Consider the following 24,165-nt stretch of genomic DNA (forward strand, 5'->3'; position numbering starts at 1 on the left):
TAGTTTGACAAATTTATTTATAAGCTATCAAAAGCTAAGTAAAAATATTAATTTTGATATTTTGAATATATAATTTTCATTTACACTATAATATACTAGCTGAAAATATTGGAAAAATTCAAAAGGTTATTGATTACATTACTAAATACAAAAAATTTAAAATATCTGTAAATAAATTATTCACATTTATACAATAAACAAAGTGTTTTTACTTAAAAAGATATCCATTTATTAATTACCTTAAAATTGATTATAATCAGCTTTTATTTTTAAAGCATTCAATTCAAGAATTTAATAAAAGCAAATTTTTTACTGAGCTACTTATTAATAAATACAAATAATAAATTTCAATAACAAGCTAAATAATATTTTAAATGATTTTTCTTTGTTTAATAAATATATTTTTTATGAAGCTATAAATGAATCTCTATCATTTAAATCATTACACAATTTTTTGATGTTCTATAATAAATTTTTAGCAGAGCTTTTTATTTTACTGGATCAAATTAGATATAAAAAATTTTAGCGATTTAATTTTACTCAAGAAAATAAATGTGTTAGAATAGACTTGTAATTATTTGTTATTTTCATAGATAGGTTAGTAAATATTCTTTCGTGAATAAATTTAAAATTTTACAAATTGCTTGTAAAAGGAAAGTAATTTGTTGCAATTACTCATTGAGTTGCAATAAAAAACAAAGGATTAGCTTGAATAAATTAATAAATTTTTGTTTTAATAAGTTGTCTTTTAAATGAAATTATAATTTTATATGAAATTACAAGATTAATATCTAGTTTTAATAAATTAAGTTGAATAAAATTAAATTTTACTCTCAATTATTCTTTGCATATCTTTAATAATTAATTAATTAATTTAAATAATATAAATTATTATTTAAAATTAAGCAAAAAAAAAATAAAAATAATTTCCAAATTAATAAGACTAAAAAAAGCATTTTTTTCTATTGATTTTATTTCTATTATTTAAAAAAATCTTCATAAGGAATTATCAAATAAACTCTCAACAATATGACAAGGTAAATCTTTTCTAAATTAAGTGTAATAGGGAGATTTTTTATAGGCTTAGAGGAAATAAATAATATTCTTTCTAACTTTAGGCAGTTTTATTAAAGTAGAGAGATATTTTATAGTTTCATATTTCTCAGAATGAGATGATATGATAAGTTTTGTGAGCAGTTTTAAATCGAAAATAGAATTTCTCAGAATTTTCATCCCACTCCATGAGACATACTCATGGACATGTATTTCTAGCTGCTATAAATGAGCTATTTTACTTATTTACTTCATAAAGAGCTATAACAAATCTGGATTGACTTTGTTATTATCACTATCATTATAGTTATTACCTCCAGCAGCACTAACTTGGTGTTTGATATTTCTTTGGTCTTAAAATCCTGTTCCAAGATTAAAGAAAGATACATTTAACGATTTGCATTATTTTAGATTGCTTAAAAACTCTGATAATGCATGAACAGCTTGATCTTAATTTTACTAATTGAAATAGCTCCATCTCTAAAAGTTTAATTCACATGCACTAAGTTGATGAGCACAGCTAGCAGAGAGGGAGTTACAAATCATCGCCAAATGCTTGAACTCAATATCTTCCCACCATCTTAGATTTAACGATAAGTGTTTTAAGTATTTTTTATTTGAAAGAGCTAAACAAAATTTCTTAGCAGAATTGCTAGGGTCTTTGATATTTTGCCTAAAAAACGAGAACCAACAAGCAAGCTTTAATTTAAGTGTTCTTAATTGGGTCAGCTTTTCCAGTCCTTCACAAAACCCAACAAATCCATCTTCATTTATCTATTTCTTTCTTTCAGAACTTGGATCATCTAAATCGAGCTCAAGCAATGTTAAAGATTGCATATTTTATAATATACAACCTAAACTTTTGACTGTCTTGTTAGTAACAGAGGGATTCAGAGAACGATTTGAACTGATAATTTAGAGTTCTAAAAGATTTTATCTTCCTAGTTAAATTAGAACACTCTCAATATTTGGAATAACCATAAAAAGTAAGCCCCAGTGATCTATGTTAATGGATAAAGATTTCAACTTGTTAAATCTATCACTTATTCCTTAAAGAAGATAAAACAACTCATCACCTCCTAATCCTGCTTCGTCATTTTAGTTATTTTGAAAATATAAAGCTATTCTCTGCTTATCCCTGCTCACTTGTTTAATTCTCTTTTAGAAGTATCTCAGAATATCATCTGATATTTCAATCCATTTAGGGAGAACTAATGATAACTCAGGTACCTTAATCTGATTAATTCTACTTTAAGCATCGTTTTAGTTTAATTTAATATGCTAGGCTTAATGGATAGAGCTTTAAGCTTAATTAATTTTATTTTCATTCTCCTCAAAGTAAGCAAAGTTATATTCATGCTCTAAAATTTCTAAGTTTTTTAGAATATTCATTTTTAGTTGTTTTTTCTATATAAATTTTAATTCAATTAAAACCTATTTTTGATACATAATTATTTAAATTTTTGTTGGCAAATAGTAAATATTATTATAAACCATCTAAAAAATCATATTTGCGCAACATAGAAAGTTCATGTTTGATTAAAATAATCATTTGTAAACAATCAAAGTAATATCATTTCTGCAAAGATCAGATTATTTATTATTTCTATCTATAATTTTTATATTTATTTCTCATATTTATTGAATATGATTTAATTTTCTTGAAATCTTTACAACATTAAATAAAATAAATACTTAATTAAATTAATTAATTATAAAATTTATAAAATTAAATATAACTTTTTTCAAAACAAGTTGATTAATAAAATAATTTTGATTTTCATAATATTTATTATATAAAATTTAATTATGATGAAAATGAAATAGAATATGCTATTGGTTAATATTAAGAAAAATGCATTAATAATAATAATAATGATTAATACATTAAATATTTTAAGTTGCATTCAATTTTGCTATTTTGATAATCAAATTAAATTTTTTTTTCATTTTCTCAAAATATTTTTATTAAATTATAAATTATTTATTCAATAAATCAATTTTTTACTTTATTGGAATTTTTTAATTATTTTAAATTGTATTTTTATCGTAAAACTTAAATTAATCAATCATAAAATCAAAAATAAAAAAAATATTTTAAAGTATTTGAAAACAATAAAAAATCATCAAATATTTAAAAAATTTACATGTTAAAATTAATAATTTTAAAACTTGAATGCTTTTTAGTTACTTAAAATTATTTTAGCAATTTCTCTTCTATTCATGGCGCTATACCTTTTTGCATTTTTATAAATATTTACAAAGAATTATTTGAATTTATACAAATAAAACTTTGGAGATTTTAATTTTTTAAACAAATAAGATTTTGAAATAAAATATTTTTCGAAATGAAGTTTTAGTTAAGTTTTTTATTGCTATTAATAGTAGATAGATATAATAAGTATTCAAGATTTTGAAAAATTATTGAACAAAAACCAATAACAATAAATTTTATTTATTAATAAAGAAACAATCAACGAAATAAAGTTTCAACAATATAAAAAAATTGAAAGACCCATAAAATTGTTTAATTAATTTTTGATTGATATTTAATTGCTTAATTAAGAATATCTTTAAAGTCAAGTCAATGAGTTACTTCAAACGCTTGTTAAACTCCCCTTATACTCATGGCGCTAAACTTTTTTCAACATTTATTATTTAAGTATTGCAAAAATTATAATATTTAAATCTATTCTAAAATATCATTAAAAGACCCACAAAAAATTTAAATTAATTTTTGATTGATATTTAATTGCTTAATTAAGAATATCTTTAAAGTCATGTCAATGAGTTACTTCAAAATTGGCTTAATTTATCTTATACTCATGGCGCTAAACTTTTTTCAACATTTATTATTTAAGTATTGCAAAAATTATAATATTTAAATGTATTCTAAAATATCATTATAAGACCCACAAAAAATTTAAATTAATTTTTGATTGATATTTAATTGCTTAATTAAGAATACCTTTAAAGTCAAGTCAATGAGTTACTTCAAAATTTGATTCAATTTCCCTTATACTCATGGCGCTATGCTTTTTTCAACATTTATTATTTAAGTATTGCAAAATTATGATATTTAAATCTTTTCTAAAATATAATTACAAGAAGCATAAAAAATTTTAATTAATTTTTGATTGATATTTAATTGCTTAATTATGAGTTGAAAAAAGTTTAGCGCCATGAGTAAAAGATAAATTAAACCAATTTTGAAGTAACTCATTTATTATTTAAGTATTTATTGCAAACATTTTAATATTTAAATCTTATCTAATATAAAATTACCAGAGAAGATAATTTAAAAGGAGAAAGTATAAGTAAGTAATTCTTATTATCTATAGATATATATGAAAACTTAACTAATTTCTAGTTTAATATCCTTCCCTAGCTTATTTATTATGAACCTTTATTTCTAAAATTAATTTACATAATAATATAGTAGATAGTATTAAGTTTTTACAAAGACCCTAAAGTTTGTAAAAAACCTTAATTTACTTCTATTTCTTAGATTTATTAAGTGGTATTTCTTAAAAATAATTTAAAATAAATACAATAAATGTTAAAGAATTAAAACTAAATAGTTAAGGATCCTGTTATTTAACAAATTTTAACATATTTTTATAATAAAAGAATAAATAAATATATATAAATAAGATAAAGCGAACTATAATATTTAGAATAATTGCTCTTTAGTTTATTAATTTTTTGAATTTCATACTTTTCTTTAGTAATTTCCAATAAAATAAATAAATAAATATCAATTTAAGTAAATCATTTAAAAAAATGAAAAAATAAATTTTAAGCAAAATAATTAATTAATTTGAAATATTTAAGAGCATATAATAAAACATATAATTAAAAATAAAATTTTTAATTTTAAACATAAATCTAGATTTTATTTTTCAATAAAACTTTTGTTTAAATTTTTTATCAAATTTTCTTATCACTAACTTATGAATATTAATATATAATAATTATTCTTTTCAAAAATTAGTTAAGGGACATTTAAAAAATTTAACAAAATTGACTCCTTAACTTCAAGTTTCACATTAAATTATTACTTTTTATTTGTTTGAATTAGATGTAAATAAGTAGTTTTATAAAAATAATTTTTTAAAAATAAATAAAATTGACAAAAAAATTCTTAATCAACAAATTATATTTGCTTATTTTAAATATTTAATTAATGATAATATAGCCATTTTTATACAAGTAACTAATTATAAATTGAAGTTGTAGATTATTAAATAATAAAAAGAAAAATAATATAAATTTAATATATTATCAAAAATTAAATGATTTTTAATTTCTTTTTGAAAATAATTTAATATTTTTAAAAAAGAATATAATAATTCTTTTAAATTAATTAATTTATTTTTCTAATATTTAAAAGTCTAAAATTTAATTTGTTATATTTGTATTTTAAATACTTAAAAATTGCAACTATTTTATAATTTAATCTAATAAAATTTATAAATATTTACAATATGATTCAAACATTAATTAAGTAAGAATATATAACACATTTAAATATTATTAAAAGAATTTTTATGAGTGTTTAAATTAAGTTTCGAGCAAAGTTTTAATACCAAATTTTAATATGTGATTGGGTAGAGACTAGCGAATTTTAATAAGTTAATCATCAAAAAACAGTATTATAATATCCGAATTATCTAAATCTGCTTAAAAAGTAGAAAAACAAATAAATCAATCAATAGAATTTAGATTAATATTGTTCTTTTTGGTTTTTGAGTCAAACACCAAATAAAAAGTATAAAATAAGCTTTTTTAAATAGATAACAACATAGCATAGGTTTAATGGGGTCATGCAGCTCAAGAAGTGATAAAGGTAAATATTTGGAAAATTTAATGCATATAATTTATGGTATATTTTGTATGTATGCGTGTTCAGGTTTAAAGTATTAGTTTAATTTTGCTACTTTATAAATAAACTTTTGAGATTGTCATTTTTTTAATGTTATAAATAATAGATGAAGTCAAAGATGTTATTAAAATTTAGAAAGGACATAATAATGAAATGGAGTAGTCAGCTGATAAACGATAAAAAGGAGCTTTGAATAAAAGACTAAGCGTAATTTTAGTTTTTTTATTTTTAAGGAATCTAAATAAATATTTAAAAATAAGATCAATTACAACAAAATTCCAAACAAAATTCACAAATAAGATACCCGTTTTTAGCAAGGAATAATAGAAGTAGATGAGATATCAGGTTTGGTTGGGTTATCAAACTTGGGTAACACCTGCTTTATGAATTCAGGTAAAAATTACATTTAAAGATATAGAAATTTCTAGCTTATTTGACTTTTAAAGTAATTTGATATTTTTTACTATAAAAATATAGCACTTCAGTGTTTAAGCAATGTACCTCCTTTATGTGATTACTTTTTAAGCAAGCTGCATGAAAAAGAAATAAATTATGATAGTTTTCTAGGTTCATAGGGTAAAATCACTCAATAATTTGCAGAATTAATGATGTAAAATATAAATAATTAAAAAAATTAGCATTTTAAAATAAAGAATTACATGTCAAAATAAATGCTTATTAATGATTATATTTTGCTCATTCTAAAATTTAATAAATAAACGTTTTCTTTTTTAATAAAAGAGATATGTGGAATACTTCAGATAGTTATATTATCCCTTAGAAGTTTTTAAGGGCTATTGGTAATTTTGGACCTTAATTTGCTGACGGATCTTAATAAGATTCTCATGAATTTTTGGCATTTTTGATGGATATTTTACATGAAGTAAGTTAATTAACTAATTAACTTTAGTAGAATAAATAAAATTTTTTTGAAATTTATAAGGATTTGAATAGAGTCAAATAAAAACCTTATATTGAAGGTAAAGATTATAATGGAAATGATTATGAAAAATATGCTAAAGAGTGTTGGAAAGAATATTTGATGCGTAATAGATCTATTATTGTAGATTTGTTTTAAGGGTAGACCAAATCGACTCTTAGATGCTTAAAGTGTAATACTGTTTCTCATAAGTTTGAAACATTTATGTATTTAAGTGTTCCTATTCCTGACTCATAAAAATCTAAAAAATTATCTTCTAAGAGAAGTATAGAAGAAGACAGCGAATCATTCTCCCTTTAAAGATGCATTTAAGAATTTACTAAAGAAGAGAAATTAGAAAGAGGTGAGCTTTGGTTTTGTCCTAAGTGCAAAAAACACTAAGAGTCAACTAAAAAGATAGACTTGTGGAAAATGCCTAATATCCTAATCATCCATTTAAAGAGATTTGAATTTAATAAAGACAGAAGATGCAAACTTAGCAATAAAATTGATTTTCCAATTAAAAATTTTGACATTTCAAGTCTAACAGCTGGAAAATAAAGAGATATTCCCATCTATGATTTATTTGCAGTTTCTGTAATTTTTCTTTGATTAAAATAATTGTTATCTGTTATAATTTTATAAACAAGAACCATGGAGGAACGCTCTCATCAGGTCATTATACATCTTATGCGAAAAATAGAATAGATTAAAACTGGTATTTCTTCAATGACACTCAAGTTTAGTATGTTGAAGATCCAGAAGATAAAGTAAATAATACATAATTATATTTTAATTAATGATAATTGTAATAAAAACATACATTTTAGAACAAATACGAAAATTAAACTAATTGAATTTATTATATAAAGTTAAGTAGCAGTTAGTCTTATGTTCTCTTCTACTCAAAGACAAGTGTTGAAGAATTTTATAGGTAAACTCTTTCTGATCCTGAAAGTTGGCCTCACTTTTATGATGAAGATAAGCAAAGTAATAAGTAAAAGGAAGATGCTAAAGAGAGTGAATTAGATGAACTGAACAGAAATAGGAGAAAAAGAAACACTAAGTAGCACACTTATAAATTCACAAATGAAATTTAAAAAAGAGACTCTAAACTATACCCGACTATTCTTCCTTAAAATTCTAATATTTAAAATATCGAAGAAATTAACAACAACACAAATTAAAATAGAAATGGAAGTCAAACAAGACTTAATAATGGAAAAAGCTAGACAAACATAAAAAGCTAAACATAGTTTGAAATGATGAATTCTGTTATAAACGAAGAAGAATTTTAAGGTAATTTGGATTATAGTTTGAATATTAGTAAGGAGATTAAATAACTAGATAAAATGAACTCAAAGACCTTAAAAAGTAATAAAATATAAGTCTCAAATAGCTCAGTAAAATAAAGAAATATTTAATATTTTGGTAATGATTAAAAATCTGCAAGTATAAACGTAATTATTTCTCCTCGAGATGAGAATAAGAATTAGAATTAGATACAAAACAGTAGATATCACATTGAAGATTCATATGCAAAAAACCTATCCACTTAAAATAATTAACAAGCTTACAATTATAAGTATCAATGAACAAAAATGTTTATTCTTCAAGAATAAAATTCATTAATCAATCCCTCATTATTTAATAATTAAAAAGAATAAAAAAAATAATATTCAATTGTTCTTAAAAAATATAAAATTTGAAAGCAATTCTATGAAATAATCATGAAACCTCTCTCTATCAATTAAAAAAATCATATATTTAAATTAATTACTGTATATTCATTTTGTACATAGAAGTCTTACTATTTATAATTATTATTGTTTTAAATAATACAGTTTAATATAATTTTTAAATAACTAAATCAACCCTTAGATTATTGCTATTAAATTTAATATATATTAAAAAAATAAAAGATATTTGCATAACTATAATAACAATAGGTACTTAGTATAGTTAATTCATAAATTATTAATAATTTACTACTTATTTTTGGGTTAAATAACTCTAAAAAGTACAAATATAATCTTTCATTACGAAGAAATATCAATCTTGAACATCATTAATCAATAAATGAATTAGACCTAAAATAAAGTATATTGTATGAATTATGGATTTTTTAATAATCTTTTAATTGTATTGTGTAATAAAAATAAGGCATTAGGTGATTAAACCATATACTAATTAAAACACTTGTTTAACTTATTTGAATATAATTTATTTAGCTTTAAGGATTTATAAAAATAACTTTAAGCTGTATTTAGCTTAACAAAATAAATATTTTAGAATTGGTTTTATGAAATTTAAACGATAAAATTTTGACATAAAATAAATATACTGTTAAAAAGAAAAAATTAATTATGGTAAAATATAATTAAATTATTGAATTAATTCACAAAATTCATCCATTAATTAATGTTCATACTTTAATATTGCTCCATACATTTATTATTTTCAAGCAAGCAAGCGTTAAAGATAACTTTTAAATTATCTCTCTACAAATGCAAATTTTAAAAAGAATTTAATCATAATCAAAAACCTTTCAAAAAATTAAAAATATTAAAATTGGAATAATTATTCAAACAAAACTAGTAACGAGATAAAAAAAGCGTTTAGTTTTTATCATAAGAATCTTAAACAAAGAAATATTTTAATTAGGATATAAGCCTACCTAGGTATGAGTGGAAATGTGAACGTAGCTAATTATTGTAATTTTGGTTCTAATAGGACATCAAATGTGAGAGTAAATCAAGGACCAGGTATGTTATTTATTACATTTTCTTTTTTATTCAATATTTTTATTATAACATTCTCAAATAAGGTGGTAATAGCTCTTTAAGCTTAGCATGGTGCACTGATGACACATAGAAGCCAAGTGTTAGAAGCGGAAGTTAAAATAATTATTATCAAAGGGAAAGCAATTCTTATGGTAATTAGTATCAGAATTCCTACAAAAACGATAAAGGTAACAACTCTGATAATTAAAAATACAATCCCATCACTGGAAACCCTGTTTCAAGCTATAATGCAAACAATTACGCTTAAGAGACCAAATACTAAGAAGACAACTTCAACCAAAACCAAAATCGTTATGACCCAGGTGACATTAATTAGTATTATGTGTAGCAAAAGAAGCAATAAGGATATAACCAAGATAACTATGATGCTTATTAGAATAATAATGCTAATAGCAATCCTTATAGTGCCAAACCTCCTGTTTTTGGTAAGAGAGTTGAGACAAAAACTGAAAGTAACTATGATAACAACAAACAGTCTATCAAGGTAGTATTTAATAAAAAAAATTAAAACTAAATTAAAAAATTTATCTCAATAGGTACACCAAACTCCAGGCGGTAGATAAAATTTCTAAATTGGAGGAGATTATAACTACTTTAAAGATGATGGCGGTAATGATAAAATAGGTGGTTACAAAGGTAACTCACCACAAAAAAGTGACTCCTATTAAGCATTGAAGAACAATTATCGCAATATGGTCTCAAACGAACCACCACAATAAAATTATTAGTAAGAATATTAATAAAAGTATATGGCAAACAATTATGCTAACAATTCCGGAAGCAGTAATAGATCTTCCAGCTAAAACATATACAACAATGATCCATATGCAAGAAACCAAAACTAAAACTATGGAAACTATTACCAATAGTAGCAGCAGTAAAGTAATTAACCACGTCAACCAAATAATCTCTAAGACGTCAAATTTGGCTATAGAGTGAACTAGCCTCCTGGTAAATAATATTAATTATAATCAGCATTTGTCTATTTCAAGAAATATTTTTTATAACTTAAGTAAAATGTTAATTATTTTTTTTAACTAACAAATTAATTAATTAATAGGTGGAAAAAGCAACATCACTTTCGGTTGATAATAAAAAAACAAACAAGCAAAAAACATAATATTTAAAAACAAGAAAATATATAAACAAATAAATAAAAGTTAATTAAAAATAAGTAATTATTAAACTTACTTAAACTAATTAAAATTAATACCTCATATAAATAATTTTATAATAAAAATAAGCATCTATATTTGTAATGCATACATACATACATATTCTACTATATTGCTGAATTAGTAAATTTATTTCCTCTAATTTACTTCCTTCCACTTATTTATTTTTTTTAATTGCTTTAAGTAATTGTTTGTTTTTTTTACTATTTTTAAATGATTAATAATACAGGCCTTTTATACCTTTTAATTAATTTTTTTTATCTATTTTTTATTACTAATCTTTTTAACTAACTTCGTTGATTATTATATTAATTATTTTTAAAAATAAATAGCACACATATTTTAAATCATTAGTAATATTTGCTATATAATATATATGCTTTATAATTCATATAAGGTTTGTTACCAAAAATTGAAATTTTGGGCACTGAGGAACAAAAAATAATTTCAGAATTTATGATTTAAACAATTATTGAAAAGATGGATATTCTATATTATATTCTAAGTAATTAATTAATAAAATTAACTTATCAACAAAGTTAAAATTTTAAATTACTAAATAATGTTAACAATATCATGTGATTAAATAAATGATATATTTTAATGGATTTTATTCAAATTAATTACATCATTATATGAATCCATTTTATTAAAATATATTCTCTCCAAAAATATATAGAGTAAGTATTGATGAAAATCCTTAACGAATTTTTTGCTATTATCACTTATTTAATCTGTTTTTAATAACTTCATTAAAAATCATAAATTTAAATGTTTTTGTTTTTGTTTTAGAAATTTATTTGAAATAAAGTTATTGAAATTAAAAAATTAGGATATTAAGTTAATTAATTAACTTCTATTTTGAACAGAGATGAAAGTAAAATAATATGTTTGAGTAGATTAGAGTAAATAAAAATAATTTATACAAGTTTATAGTATTTTAATTTATTTTAATTATTGTGATAAATATAATAAGTATTGGTAAATAAAATCGTTTAAGTCTAAATGAAATTAAATTAAATTAATTAATAGATGTTAGTTAAATGCCTTATTTTAATTTTGTTTCACTTTTTATCTACATTTTAAATAAAGTTTTCCCACTTTAAAACATTTCCTTATTCGTCTCCAGTTACCAAAATATCTTTGCTTTGATCATATACTGCCATGAGAATAGGTACTGCAGATAGAGTATGGGAAGATAATTTAAGAGTTATAGATGGAGAGTTAGCTCTTAAAGGATGTAGTAGATTTTTTACTTCCCAAACAAAAATTTAACCATCAAAGGATCCTGCTATAAGATAATCTTCTGTTAATGTGAATTGCTTTTTATTGCTAGAATTTCTATAAATCTTTTTAGTAAATTCCATAATATTAAATGTTTTCTTTTTTTCAGGAACAACGATGTAAATATTATTAGGCTCTGAAGTAATACTGGCTGCTATTGTAATTGAATCTAAAGATATTTTGTTATCAGTAATAACTTTTTTATCTTTATGATAAGCAACACTAATACAATCAACACCAGCATCTTTTAAATTTTGCTGGTTAATATTTATTTCATAAATCACATCATATTTAAAAATCTTCTGTTAGTCTTTTTAAATTAATGAGAATTCAAGAATTTTAATGCTTCCATCAGAAAATCCTGCAATAATCTGATAATATTCTTCGCTATTATTATTCTGATTTAAATTAGTTATTACTCTATATTTTAGAACCTAAGAATAGGTTATATTTGAGTTAAAGCGAAAAGATTTTATTAATTGCTAGCTATCAATTTTCCACATTTTTATGATTCCTTTTTATGAAGATGAGAGTATGATATTACTAGATATTAGTTATAAATAAGTGATAGTGTCAGTATGTGCGGGGATGATTCCAATTCTTTTAAGTGGTTCAGGGGGTTGTTTGAATGTCCATATTTCTATTTCTGTGCTATTTTCTGTGCACCAAATAAGTTTATCACCAAAGACACTAAAATTAGAGAAAGATTGCCCAACCGAATTCGAGTATATGTTATTAGCCAACATTCTTTTTTCTATGTTATATAATTTTAAAAGTGGTATTGGTTCATCTTTTTCACATTAGACTAAAATATCTTGGTCTTGTACGTAAAAATACTATTAAACCAAACGAGGGATAGTAATTCTAGTAAATGGCATAGATTTGGAATCAGTAAACCTTTGACTTAATTCATTTTAAAATACTTCAGTCTTTAGAGCTGTTTCTTCTCTCAAATTTTTTGTTTCACGTTCTAGTTGTTGAACTTTATTTTCTAATTATTAAATGATATTTTTTTACTCAAAATTCTCAGACTCGATTGAGTATTTATATTCCTAATTTAAATTTTACTAAATTTCGCTCTAATCATTGCTAATTGATAAATACTTTCCTCTTTTCTCTATTTCCTGCTAACTTTTTAACAGTTTTGAAATTTTAAAGCTATTTGTTATGATTTCTTCATATGGTAAGTATTGCATATGCTTTAAAATCTTTAACTTTTAAATTATTTTTTCAGTGTCAATTTTCAAAGGTTTTTTTATTATGTCCTTTGGTTGCCTTTCGCAATCTGTTTAATTTTCCATCTTTGAATAAAACTTTTCTATAAAACTACTTTTATAAGCTAAAATGATAAATTTTTATATTATTAGCAAAAATGCTTTGTTTGTTTTGCGATTTGTTTGCTTTTTAACAAATATTCTAGCTATTTATTGGAAATTTTAATAAATGATAAATTAATTAATTGATAAATGATTTAATGATTCTGATCTATAGATATTAGTTCGGTCGAAACCTTTAAAATTAATTAAACATTTATTTTTCAAAAAACATTTTAACTAAAATAACAATTTTAATTTTTAATTAATTTTTTGAGAAAAATAAATTTTTATAAAAATGAGATTTTTATTTGGCAAAAGCAAAATGTGATAAATTTTACATTAAAATGGACACACAAGAAATATTTAGGAAAGAACAAATTCTAATTAAATAAATGAATAGAAATATTTTATTTTTAATAATACATTATATATAATATTTTATTGAAAATTAGGATTGAAATATTTATTATGTTATTGGATTTATTTTTTAATGAGAAGCAAAAGAGAGTTAAATAAGGACCATTTATGGAATTAAAAGATATCAATCATTTTTAAAATTAAAAAACTAGTTCAGAAATTTTAGAGTATCTAGGAAAATTGAATGTAAATATGAAAATATCAAATAAATAAAAAATATTGATAGGAAATAAATAATATGGGAAGGGAGAAAGTATTTATTAGTTTGAAAAAGGGAAATAAACAAACAAATAAATAAATAAAATGCGAAGAAAGAATGAGAGAAGAAGTCTTTTGATTATATTGAAAGATGTTTGTTTGTTTATTTATTTATTAATTTATTTGATTTTTCTTGCTAATTATCATGGAAAATGAAATAAATCTTGATTGTTGTCAAGAAAAAAGAAAAGAAATCTAAAAATAATAAAATTAAGAGAAAAAAGTCTTATTTGATAATTAATAAATAAATAGTAAAAGGCACACAATGTTCAGAAGAATAATTTCAAATGGTGCTTTATTGAGCACTTAAACGTAATTAAAACATCATTTAAATATTCAAATTTCATCCTAAGTCTTAGCAATCAATAAGCGATTCTCATAAATTTAAAGACTTTCTCAACCAAAATAATTTTAATTTAGAGTTTTACATATCAGCAAACAAACTTATTTTTGATTTCTTATACAAATTAAGTTCTAAAATCATTATTTTTTTTATTATCTTAACTCAAATAGCCAAAGATGGTAAGACTTATCTAAATTCGCTTGCCTTAGAGCTTCTCTTAACAAGGAATCCGAAAAGGCTTTCTAAGAGCTTGCTAAAAAGAACAACGTTTGTATAGCATTTTATTGATTAGCATGTTATTAACCCTCTATCTTTAGCTAATATTGCATATTAATTGTCTTCAATCGATAGCTATCACATTATGATTCAGATCAAGCATTTTTCACATGTTGAAAGCATATTATATAGGTTTAAAATTTATCTACATAAAAAGTGTAACCAGATATTTGGATAAAAGCTTTCATTTTATGCTAAAGTGAAAATGGATATATTGATTGAATGAAATTAGCATAGCTACAGATAGAGAGCGAACCTTTTTTAGCTGGAAATATTTCTAATAATTTTTCATTCTTAATTTAAAAGCACCCTAAGAATTAGTTGAACTTAGCAAGATTGTCTCTATGAATTTAGACGTCCTTAAGCAAAACATTAACTCTGAGTAATTCCTTTTAGAAAAGGAATCTACTCTCAAGAGATACAGATAATCCAGCATTGGTACCAGAGGTCATCTCCAAAGTAGGCTATTAACATTTTCTTTTTAACAAATAAAAAAGATATCAGATATTTTTTAAGTCTTCATAAGTTCTCTTAGTTGCATTCTCATTCATTCATACATACATACATACATAGATACATAGATAAAAACAAACAGATTAAAGAATCTAATAAATTAATAAAAATAAATACGCCTTAATTAAGATATATTGAAAATTAACAAATAAATTAATAAATAAACAATAGCTTCTTTCCTATTTAGTATCTTTTAAAATAAAATTATATAAGCAAAGGATATCAAATTTATAAGATACTGCCAAAATAGATAAAAATATATACATCAGCCATGTCTCATCATTCAAATTATAATATATACCTTGCTTTAAAATCAGAAAACGCTAGTTTTTTTGCCAATTTTGTCGATTAAATGCATTAATGCATTTTGTCATAAAGCACCCAATAAGGAGTGTTTTGAAAATGAGATTATATAAAATTTTATATTAGAAATGTTTTTAAGTTAGAATGCATTTAAAATAAAGCTAAGTTCTTAAAAATCAAGCAGAATATTATTTGAAATTATTATAATTGAGCTTTAGAAATAAATAATGATTTTGAAGATTGAAGCAAGAAAATATTTTAATTTTATAATTTTAATAATTTTAGCTGTCAATGAAGCTGTTAACACCAAATACCCTACTTTGGCTGAAGGATTAGGTCAAGTCGCTGGTTACAAGGAAGCTTACTAAGCTTTAAGAGAAATCTTTGTTCATCCTTCTATTTCTGTCAATAACTTAAGATAAGGTTCTTATGGTCAATAATTTGCTGTTGATTTCAGAACTAGAGCTGATGAATACGTTAAGGCCCTCTTAAAGGATCACTCCAGCAACCCTCAAGCTGTCTAAACCATATAAGAAATTCAACACACTCTTCATTAAATTATTAAAAACTACGAATAAAATCCTGCTTCTATTTATGCACGTATTTTGACTGTCCTCTAAACCAGAGGTGTCAACACTTTACCCGTCTCCAAAACTGCTGACTAAAAGGCTGTTGCTACTATCCAAAAAACTTCAACTCCTTCTCTTACCATTGACTAGTAAACACAAATATTTCCTTTGTTAAAAATCTAACTTATACAAAAATAAAAATAGATTGACTGTCCCTGTTTAGGAAAGAGTTTAAACTTAAACTGTCTTTGATGCCGAATTAGCCTTCATTAAGGAAGCTAATGAAATGATTCAACAAAATACTGGTAACTTACCTTGGGATGGTGGCAAAAAGAAAATCTTCTAAGGTTAAGCCAATAAGGTAAGCATATATTGAACTTTTAAAAGGCATTTATTTATTTATTTATGTTTGAAATATTTTTAATATAAAAAGTACTTAGAAACTCCCTACTACTTACTTGCCGCTCTTTCTGGTTTGGGATTACTTTACTTCTTATACAGTGGTGACGCTAAATACAAAACCTTAGTTTTGACTCCTGTTGTTGGTATTGCTGCCTTCGTTTTATTAAGAAGAAACTAAATTTTAAATAGAGTCCCTACTTTAACTGAATTATTCTTACATAAGGACGGTAAGTTTGTTGATGCTGTTGTTTCTGTCAATGGATAATTGATTAGCAAGAACGACATTCCAGTTTCTACTCTTAAATTATACAGAGGTGACCACACTGTTAAGGTTAACTTAAATGACTTCGAAGATGCTTCTGCCAAGAAGTTCTTAGCTTAATAATCAGGATAAGAAGGAGTCATTAACGTTCACTTCTCTAAACTTAGGTTTTTATTTAAATGAAATATTTATTTTTTTAATTTTATTTTTCAAACATAGAAATTTGGCTGCTAGAAACGGTTAGGTTTTGAATTTGGGAGATACTGAAGTTGTTGTTCCTTTCGAAAACTAAGCAAATAGAATCATCTTAAAGCAAATCTTCAAGGGAGTTGAAGTTCTTCCTTCTTCTTGATTGACTAATCTAACTTTCTATCTATATTTTTGGCCAGCTAATTTTAATAAAAATTATTGAGTTTAACTAATATTTCAAACTATTAAAAACTCGTTATTTTACTTATTCCCAGTGTATTATCTTGGAATATTTTATAATCTTCAACAAAAATTCAATCAAAAATTTATTTTTTTCCAGCTTTCTTGTTAATTTATAACTAAATCTGTCTCAAAAGCTAAATATTATAATTCTAATTGTATATTATTTTAAATAAAACAAACTAATTAAAAATCCTTTAAAAATAAAAAATCAATTCACTAATGTTTTCATTTAAAAGAATTTTTTTAAAAAAAGTTTAAAGTTAAAAATTTTAAAGCGGAAACAATGATTTGAGTTTGAAATAATCATAAAAATATCTAATTTAGGATTTTTTTGGTTTTGCAATTCAAAAAATAAAAAATATTTAAGTAATGTGTGCTTTATCTTAGAATAAATAATGTAAAGAAAATAAATATTCCTATAAGCCGTTTGTTTAGTAAATTTAAAATTTTAATTGGATTATTGATTCCATAAAACAATAAAAAAAACAATTCACTATAGTTTTTATTTCATTTTTAAAAAGTTTAAAGCTAAAAATTTCCAAGCAGAAATTAATATTTTGAATTATTAATAATCATAAAAATATTTAATTTAGGATTTTATGGTTTTGCAATTCTATAAATAAAAAATATTTAAGTAATGTCTGCTTTATTTTAGAATAAATGATATTAAACAAATAAATCTATCTATAAGCTGTTTATTTTTGAAATTGAAAATTTTAATTGGATCATTAATACTATTATCCAAGAATAAATATATGAATAATTAATTTAATTAATAGCTCTCAATATTTTTATCAAGAAAAAATATGGAAATATTGATTTAAGCTTTGAATAAAATTTTTTTTTATTTTTCTAATTAATTTAATCATTAATTTATTTTTTTAAACAAACTCAATAAATTTTTTATCATATTAATTTAAGAGATTCTTTGAATTATCATTTGAATCAATTAGATTGAATTAAATTTATCTTTAACAAAAGAATAATTTAAATTTATAAAATAAATATATTCTCTTGACTTGAAATAAGAAAAAAATGAATTTGGTTGAATAAATTAAACATCTTAATACAATACAATTAAATATTTAAAGTATTTATTTAAAATAAATTTTTATGTAAAATTATTTTAATAGAAATCATAAATTAGATCTATTGACTCTATCTTTTAAACTCACTGTCCTGTTAAAGCGTATTTTATTTTCTTAAATATCTGAAGTTGCTAAAATCTTTAAATGTTAAATCTTATTTTTAAGTAATTAAATTTAAAATAATTATCTCAAAAGATTTGACTTAAATTATTTTTATTCTTATATTTGCTCTTAATAAAATGTAGATAATGTCAACTTGATTGCAAAGACATGTTGAATTTTTTTAAAGAATTAAATAATAATAAAAAAATATTCCATATCCATATTCAATTTTATGGGTAATTTAATTTTTCTTTTTTAAGAAACAACTTTTAATTAGATATAATGTTAAAATTAGTTGCATATGGATTAATAGAGATAAAGGCACATCATTTGTTAATAACTTTTTTTCCTCCTGTAAAAAGTAGCCTAACGTGTTATTGTAACTGCATTTTACTTTATTAAATTAATAAACTAAAACAATGTCAATAATTATATATATATATATATATATATTATATTATTTACATTTACTAATATAAAAGGGATATTGAATTTAATACAACTTTTCAAAGAGAAATAAATTCATTTATTAATACATTAGTTGACATTCAATATTTAAACCTAAGTATACAGTAAAATCATATCATGCTTAAATTTATCAAGTCTTAAATTATTTTTTTAAAAAGAAATATTGTGGAAGAGTATATGACTGATATAGGATATTAAATGTCTCAATTCAAGAATCTAATTCAGCTAGATCTGAGAATTTTGTAAATTTTAAAGAATTTAAATAGATATATTATACATGATTGAAATATTTACATACTGTCTATTTTACCTTTATAAAATAATATAATTTATCATTTTATTTAGTATAAAATTAGAAATATAAAGTACAAGAAGTATTTATCAGTTTATTTCCAATATTAGAAATTGTAAAAGATTGAATTCATTCAATCTGAAATTATACATAAAACAGTAAGAATTATTAATATAAAATAAAATTAATTTTATTTATTTTAATAAAAGCTCGTTTAAATTAAATAATCATTAATTTGAATCTGAATTATTAAAATCTAAGCGTATTGTTAAGGCTTGCTATTATATAGATGCTGAATAACTATGAGGTTAACTCATTGCAATATAAAATTTAGATGAAATAATGTCAATAAATCTATCAAATATATATTTATTTGTGAAAAGTATTAGTAAAATAACTTAAAAATATTAATATATTTTTCATTAATTTGTATTCCTTTTTTATTATAAAAAAACAATAAAACTATTTAATTTAATTTATAAATAAAGTGAAATTAATATACATTTTTATGTTCCATATAATATAAATAAGCAATATCTGATTTATCAATTGCTAACTGACTTAATTTAAATTATACTGACAAATATTTAAGAAAGAACAAAATTTTATTATTTCTTTGATTAATAAAATAATGCTTTTGCTAATTTATAAAAACACATCTAATAGGATCCAAATATTTAGAGAGCTTTTTTGTTGGAATTTTTATACTCTAATTAATATATATATATATAGATTATATAAATTTTTAAAAATCTTTTACTCATTTTGGCGTCAATTATTTATTAAAGATATCTTTGAAAAAAAATATATAGGGGGGGAAATTTTGAAATATACAGTAGATTGAATTAAATTTATCTTTAACAAAAGAATCATTTAAATTTATAAAATAAATATGTTCTCTGACTTGAATTAAGAAAAAAATGAATTTGGTTGAATAAATTAAATATCTTAATACAATACAATTAAATATTTAAAGTATTTATTTAAATAAATTTTTATGTAAAATTATTTAAATAGAAATCATAAATTAGATCTATTGACTCTATCTTTTAAGCTCACTGTCCTGTTAAAGCGTATTTTATTTTCTTAAATATCTGAAGTTTGGTCAAGTGTGAAATAACCCACTCTCTCAAATTAGAATGTTTTATATTCTTTTGACAAGTTAATTAAGTCCTTGTTAATATAAGCATTATTGTACTCTTCTAAGCTGTTAGGGTTTACTGCATCTAGAATATTATCGAACTGATTAGGATCTGCCACAGTGAATAGATCATTATATACTTTTACTTAACATTAAACTGCTTCCTGGGGATTAATCCAATGTATTTACCCTATAGCCTCTCTTCTTTCTTTTTCTTCAGTAGATATCAATCTGCTTTTAACTACTTTTTCTTGCATATTTACACTTATGATCTCAATAACTCCAAAGTATTTAAGTGCTATCTAAGAACCAGGATAGATTCCTATGAATGTATTTTTATCCACCTTTTTAGTGCTCTTTTTTTATAAATTTTAGTGATCTTCTTATTTTTTATTTGGTTCACTTTCTCTGACATCAGAAGCATCTACCAGCAACTCGGATGAAATGTTTAATTCTCTAAATCCTCTATTAGGTTCTTTAGGGAAGAGAGGAACTTTAACTTGTTTTACATTAAAATCATCAAAGTTAATTATTTGTAATTTGATAGGTTCTAATATGGACATAGTTCTGGGGGAAATATTTTCTAAATCCTAGCGAATACAATAATCTAAAAGCTTCTGATCGATAATATTTTCATTACCTCTTCTAGCTACATTTACTAAATCTACAAATGCACTAATTGCTTCTGGTCTGACACCTCTTCTACGAAGAGCATTGATTGTCAACAGACGAGGATCATCCCATCCATCTACTACTTTATTGTTAATCAAGGTCAAAAGTTTTCTCTTACTTAAAACACTATTTGAGACATTCAGACGAGAATACTCCCAGACAACAGGCTTATACAAATCAAGTGAATCTAGAATCCAATAATAAAGATCTCTTCTAATCTCAAATTCAAGAGTACAAAGAGAATGAGTAATATTTTCAAATGAATCACATAGGCAGTGAGTAAAATCATACATTGGATAAATGCACCATTTTTTACCAGTCTTAGGATGGGGATGATATTTAACTCTATACATAACAGGGTCTCTCATAGTTGGGTTAGGATGTTAATAATCAATTTTCATTCTCAAACAGACTTCATTTTCTTTATATTTCCCTTATTTCATGTCTTCAAACATTCTCAAATTATCTTCTATACTCCTATTTCTGTAAGGAGAGGCCTATTTATTTTATCTAAAAATAATAATTTAATATATATTAATTATTTTTAAAAATTAAACCTCAATTCTGCCATCTGCTCTTATGACAACTCACAAACATAGGCTAATCCTTTATTAATGAGCTTGATAGCGCACTCATATATTTCTTAGAAATAGTCTGAAGAGTATGTTATGTTATAAGGTTTGAATCCAAACCATAAAACATTATCTTTTATGCTTTCAATATAGTCTAATTTTTCCTTTTCTGGGTTTGTGTCATCATATCTCAAATAGCAAACTCCTCCTAACTTTTCAGCAGAATAGAAATTTGTTCTTAATGCCTAATTTAATTATTTAAAAATAAAATACATTTTAACATTTTAATAAATAATCTTAAAATGTAATTTAATATTCTAAATTCTTTGAATATTACAAAATACCAACAAATCTAATAATTTATTTAATAAATTTAGGTATTTTATTCAATCAAAGTAAAATTTATTTAAATTATATAAATTGAATAAGATTATTTGAATTAAATCATGAAAAATTTGAATCAAAATTTTTACAAATTATTAAAAAAAAATAAACTTTTTTAAGCAAATTAATTAAAATTATAAATTAAATATTTGATTACGGATTGCTCAAAACAAATTAGGCTTCTTATTCTTATTTTAAATTTTTATTTAATTTATTGAAATTTTAAAATTAAAATTATTTAAAAATTGATGAAAAAATTATTTAGATTTTTTAAATTAAGTAAAAATATTGAGGACTTTTGCTTTATTTTTTATAATTAATTTCATAAAAATAAGAAATTTAATGTTTTTATTTAAATTATAGATAAAATAAAGGTTTTTTTATTTAAAACTATTTAGATTTCATCCATTAAAGTTTTTCTTAGTTTTAAAGTTAAAATGATATTTTAGAAAAATAGCTTATGATACTTAGATTTGCAAGATTTAATCTTCTTAGTATGAAGTTTTTAAATTAAAAAAAATCTTTAGTATGATTTTCATGAAATAGGTTTAGACATTAATTTTAATGTTCTTTTAAAAAATTACTTTTGCATGCCCCAAATGAAGATATCCATTAGGCTCAGGTGGAAATCTGAAAATATATTAATATCCATTTCTTTCTTTTAAGTGTTTTTCATAAGCCTACTTACTGTTATTTTCATAGCATAAGTCACGACCTTTTAAAGAAGCTATTTTATCCCAAATATGAGTTTAAAGGTCTTCCTTAATAAAGATACTATTTCCTTAGCTTGAATGAATTACTCCATCTTTGTCTTACGCCCCTTATTAATTAGTGTTTTTCTCTTAATTTTCAATAAACTACTAAACTGCTTTGTCAAAACATTAAAATATTAATTTGCTTTCATGCTATTTAAGCTTATCTCTTACTACTCTTAAATTCTAAGAGGAATATTTCTTATCAGAGCACAGTAATTCCTTGTTTAAGTTAGGTATAGAGTTAAGCTCTGTTACTATATCTGAAATAACTTATGATTCGTCTATCTATATCCCTAGTCCTAATGTCTACTCGAATTATTTCCAATCTAATTGATTATTCTTTTTAGCATAATCTTTAACATATGCTAAAGCCTTGTCTAAATCAGCATTTGAGTTAATTTATTCGTTAATTATATATTAAGCCAATTCATACTTATATGATTCTAGAGTAGGTGTCAATTTGCTTGATAAACTAATAATTAAGTTGGCTTTCTTTTTGTTTGCATAAATGGATTCTTTATATTTCTGATGCAAATCTTCTAGATGATTCGAAACTTGTTTGCTTTTCTCAGCTTACTCAATGAAATTTTTACTGACACCTATCAATTAAAAGCGCTAAAACAATACATTACTGAATCCCTAGTATATTTTATAATAAAACTTATTAGCATATTTCTAAGTTTGAAAAAGTCTTCTGAACATTTCTCTAAAATTTATATCACCTTTTAATAAAAAATAAGTAGCAATTAATTTACTGAATATTAAACAATCAAGAAAGATATATTCTTTAAAAACTACCAACAATTAATATCTTGAAATATAAAATAAACAAATATGTTTTTTATTTTAACAGTCCAAAGTGATATTTTTATTATTCTAATTTAAACAAAGTTCGAATCTTAATATTAAGGTCATTATAAAGAGTAAAGACACATTGAATTAAAATAAAGGTAATTAATTAGTCTAAAGAAAATCAAACAAATTTAATTGTAGCTAAAATGACTATAAGTATATAGGAGTCTTTATTTTTGGTTTTCATCTGAATATTTGCTATTGTTCATATATAAAACCTTTAATATAATCAACAGATATCACTTTAATAATTTTTTTATTAAAAATTAATATTTATTATTTTATTTAAGCTATTAATAGCTTAAAAATAAATGAGATTTAAACAATTAAATAAGCAATCTAAAAAGTTTATATTATTAACAATAAAAAATAGATTTTATTATTTGGCTTTAAAATTGAGAAGTACTTTAAATTAAATGAATAAAATATATTTTTATAAATTTAATTACAAAAAACATTTAAAAACTCAGAAAAAATGTAAATAATTTTAATAAAAATTTAATCATCAATCATAGATTATTTTACATTAAATAAAAATAATATTTTTGAATATCACTCGTATCAATGTATCAATGAATTAATTTAAATATTTATGCTTTAAATAAATGATTAAAAAAATCAAAAATTT

General features: G+C 22.2%; 6 protein-coding genes across 6 annotated transcripts; 3 read left to right on the forward strand and 3 right to left on the reverse strand. All coding sequences in view use genetic code 6, as the record gives it.

Moving 5' to 3' along the window:
* Positions 1-706: 706 nt before the first annotated feature.
* Positions 707-2,527, reverse strand: TTHERM_00721750 (hypothetical protein). Its single transcript, XM_001031907.3, has one exon. It carries the CDS (start codon positions 2,500-2,502, stop codon positions 997-999), a length of 1,506 nt encoding a protein of 501 aa, XP_001031907.2. The 5' UTR covers positions 2,503-2,527; the 3' UTR covers positions 707-996.
* A 3,344-nt stretch (positions 2,528-5,871) lies between these two features.
* TTHERM_00721760 (ubiquitin carboxy-terminal hydrolase) lies at positions 5,872-10,750 on the forward strand (the record flags this gene model as incomplete). The annotated part of the gene is made up of 12 exons (XM_001031908.2): positions 5,872-5,902; positions 6,045-6,145; positions 6,199-6,331; positions 6,416-6,548; positions 6,680-6,821; positions 6,882-7,454; positions 7,508-7,627; positions 7,730-8,442; positions 9,522-9,622; positions 9,685-10,145; positions 10,198-10,612; positions 10,722-10,750. The coding sequence occupies 12 exons, from the start codon at positions 5,872-5,874 to the stop codon at positions 10,748-10,750; spliced, it is 2,952 nt and encodes a 983-aa protein (XP_001031908.2).
* Positions 10,751-11,900: 1,150 nt separating this feature from the next.
* TTHERM_00721780 (WD domain, G-beta repeat protein) lies at positions 11,901-13,421 on the reverse strand (the record flags this gene model as incomplete). Its single annotated transcript, XM_001031910.1, has 1 exon — positions 11,901-13,421. The coding sequence occupies one exon, from the start codon at positions 13,419-13,421 to the stop codon at positions 11,901-11,903; it is 1,521 nt and encodes a 506-aa protein (XP_001031910.1).
* A 483-nt stretch (positions 13,422-13,904) lies between these two features.
* TTHERM_000721789 (transmembrane protein, putative) lies at positions 13,905-14,267 on the forward strand (the record flags this gene model as incomplete). Its single annotated transcript, XM_012799102.1, has 1 exon — positions 13,905-14,267. The coding sequence occupies one exon, from the start codon at positions 13,905-13,907 to the stop codon at positions 14,265-14,267; it is 363 nt and encodes a 120-aa protein (XP_012654556.1).
* A 46-nt stretch (positions 14,268-14,313) lies between these two features.
* TTHERM_00721790 (protein phosphatase 2C, putative) lies at positions 14,314-17,131 on the forward strand (the record flags this gene model as incomplete). Its single annotated transcript, XM_001031911.4, has 7 exons — positions 14,314-14,423; positions 14,625-14,725; positions 15,037-15,189; positions 15,832-16,264; positions 16,320-16,476; positions 16,549-16,946; positions 16,999-17,131. Exons 1-7 carry the CDS (start codon positions 14,377-14,379, stop codon positions 17,129-17,131), a joined length of 1,422 nt encoding a protein of 473 aa, XP_001031911.3. The 5' UTR covers positions 14,314-14,376.
* Positions 17,132-20,181: 3,050 nt separating this feature from the next.
* Positions 20,182-23,387, reverse strand: TTHERM_00721810 (glutamylglutaminyl-tRNA synthetase protein; the record flags this gene model as incomplete). Its single annotated transcript, XM_001031913.2, has 3 exons — positions 20,182-21,484; positions 21,532-21,791; positions 22,515-23,387. The coding sequence occupies 3 exons, from the start codon at positions 23,385-23,387 to the stop codon at positions 20,182-20,184; spliced, it is 2,436 nt and encodes an 811-aa protein (XP_001031913.2).
* Between the last annotated feature and the right edge of the window lie 778 nt (positions 23,388-24,165).

This window comes from Tetrahymena thermophila (genome assembly GCF_000189635.1).
Source record: "Tetrahymena thermophila SB210 genomic scaffold scf_8254515, whole genome shotgun sequence".
NCBI classification, from domain to species: domain Eukaryota; phylum Ciliophora; class Oligohymenophorea; order Hymenostomatida; family Tetrahymenidae; genus Tetrahymena; species Tetrahymena thermophila.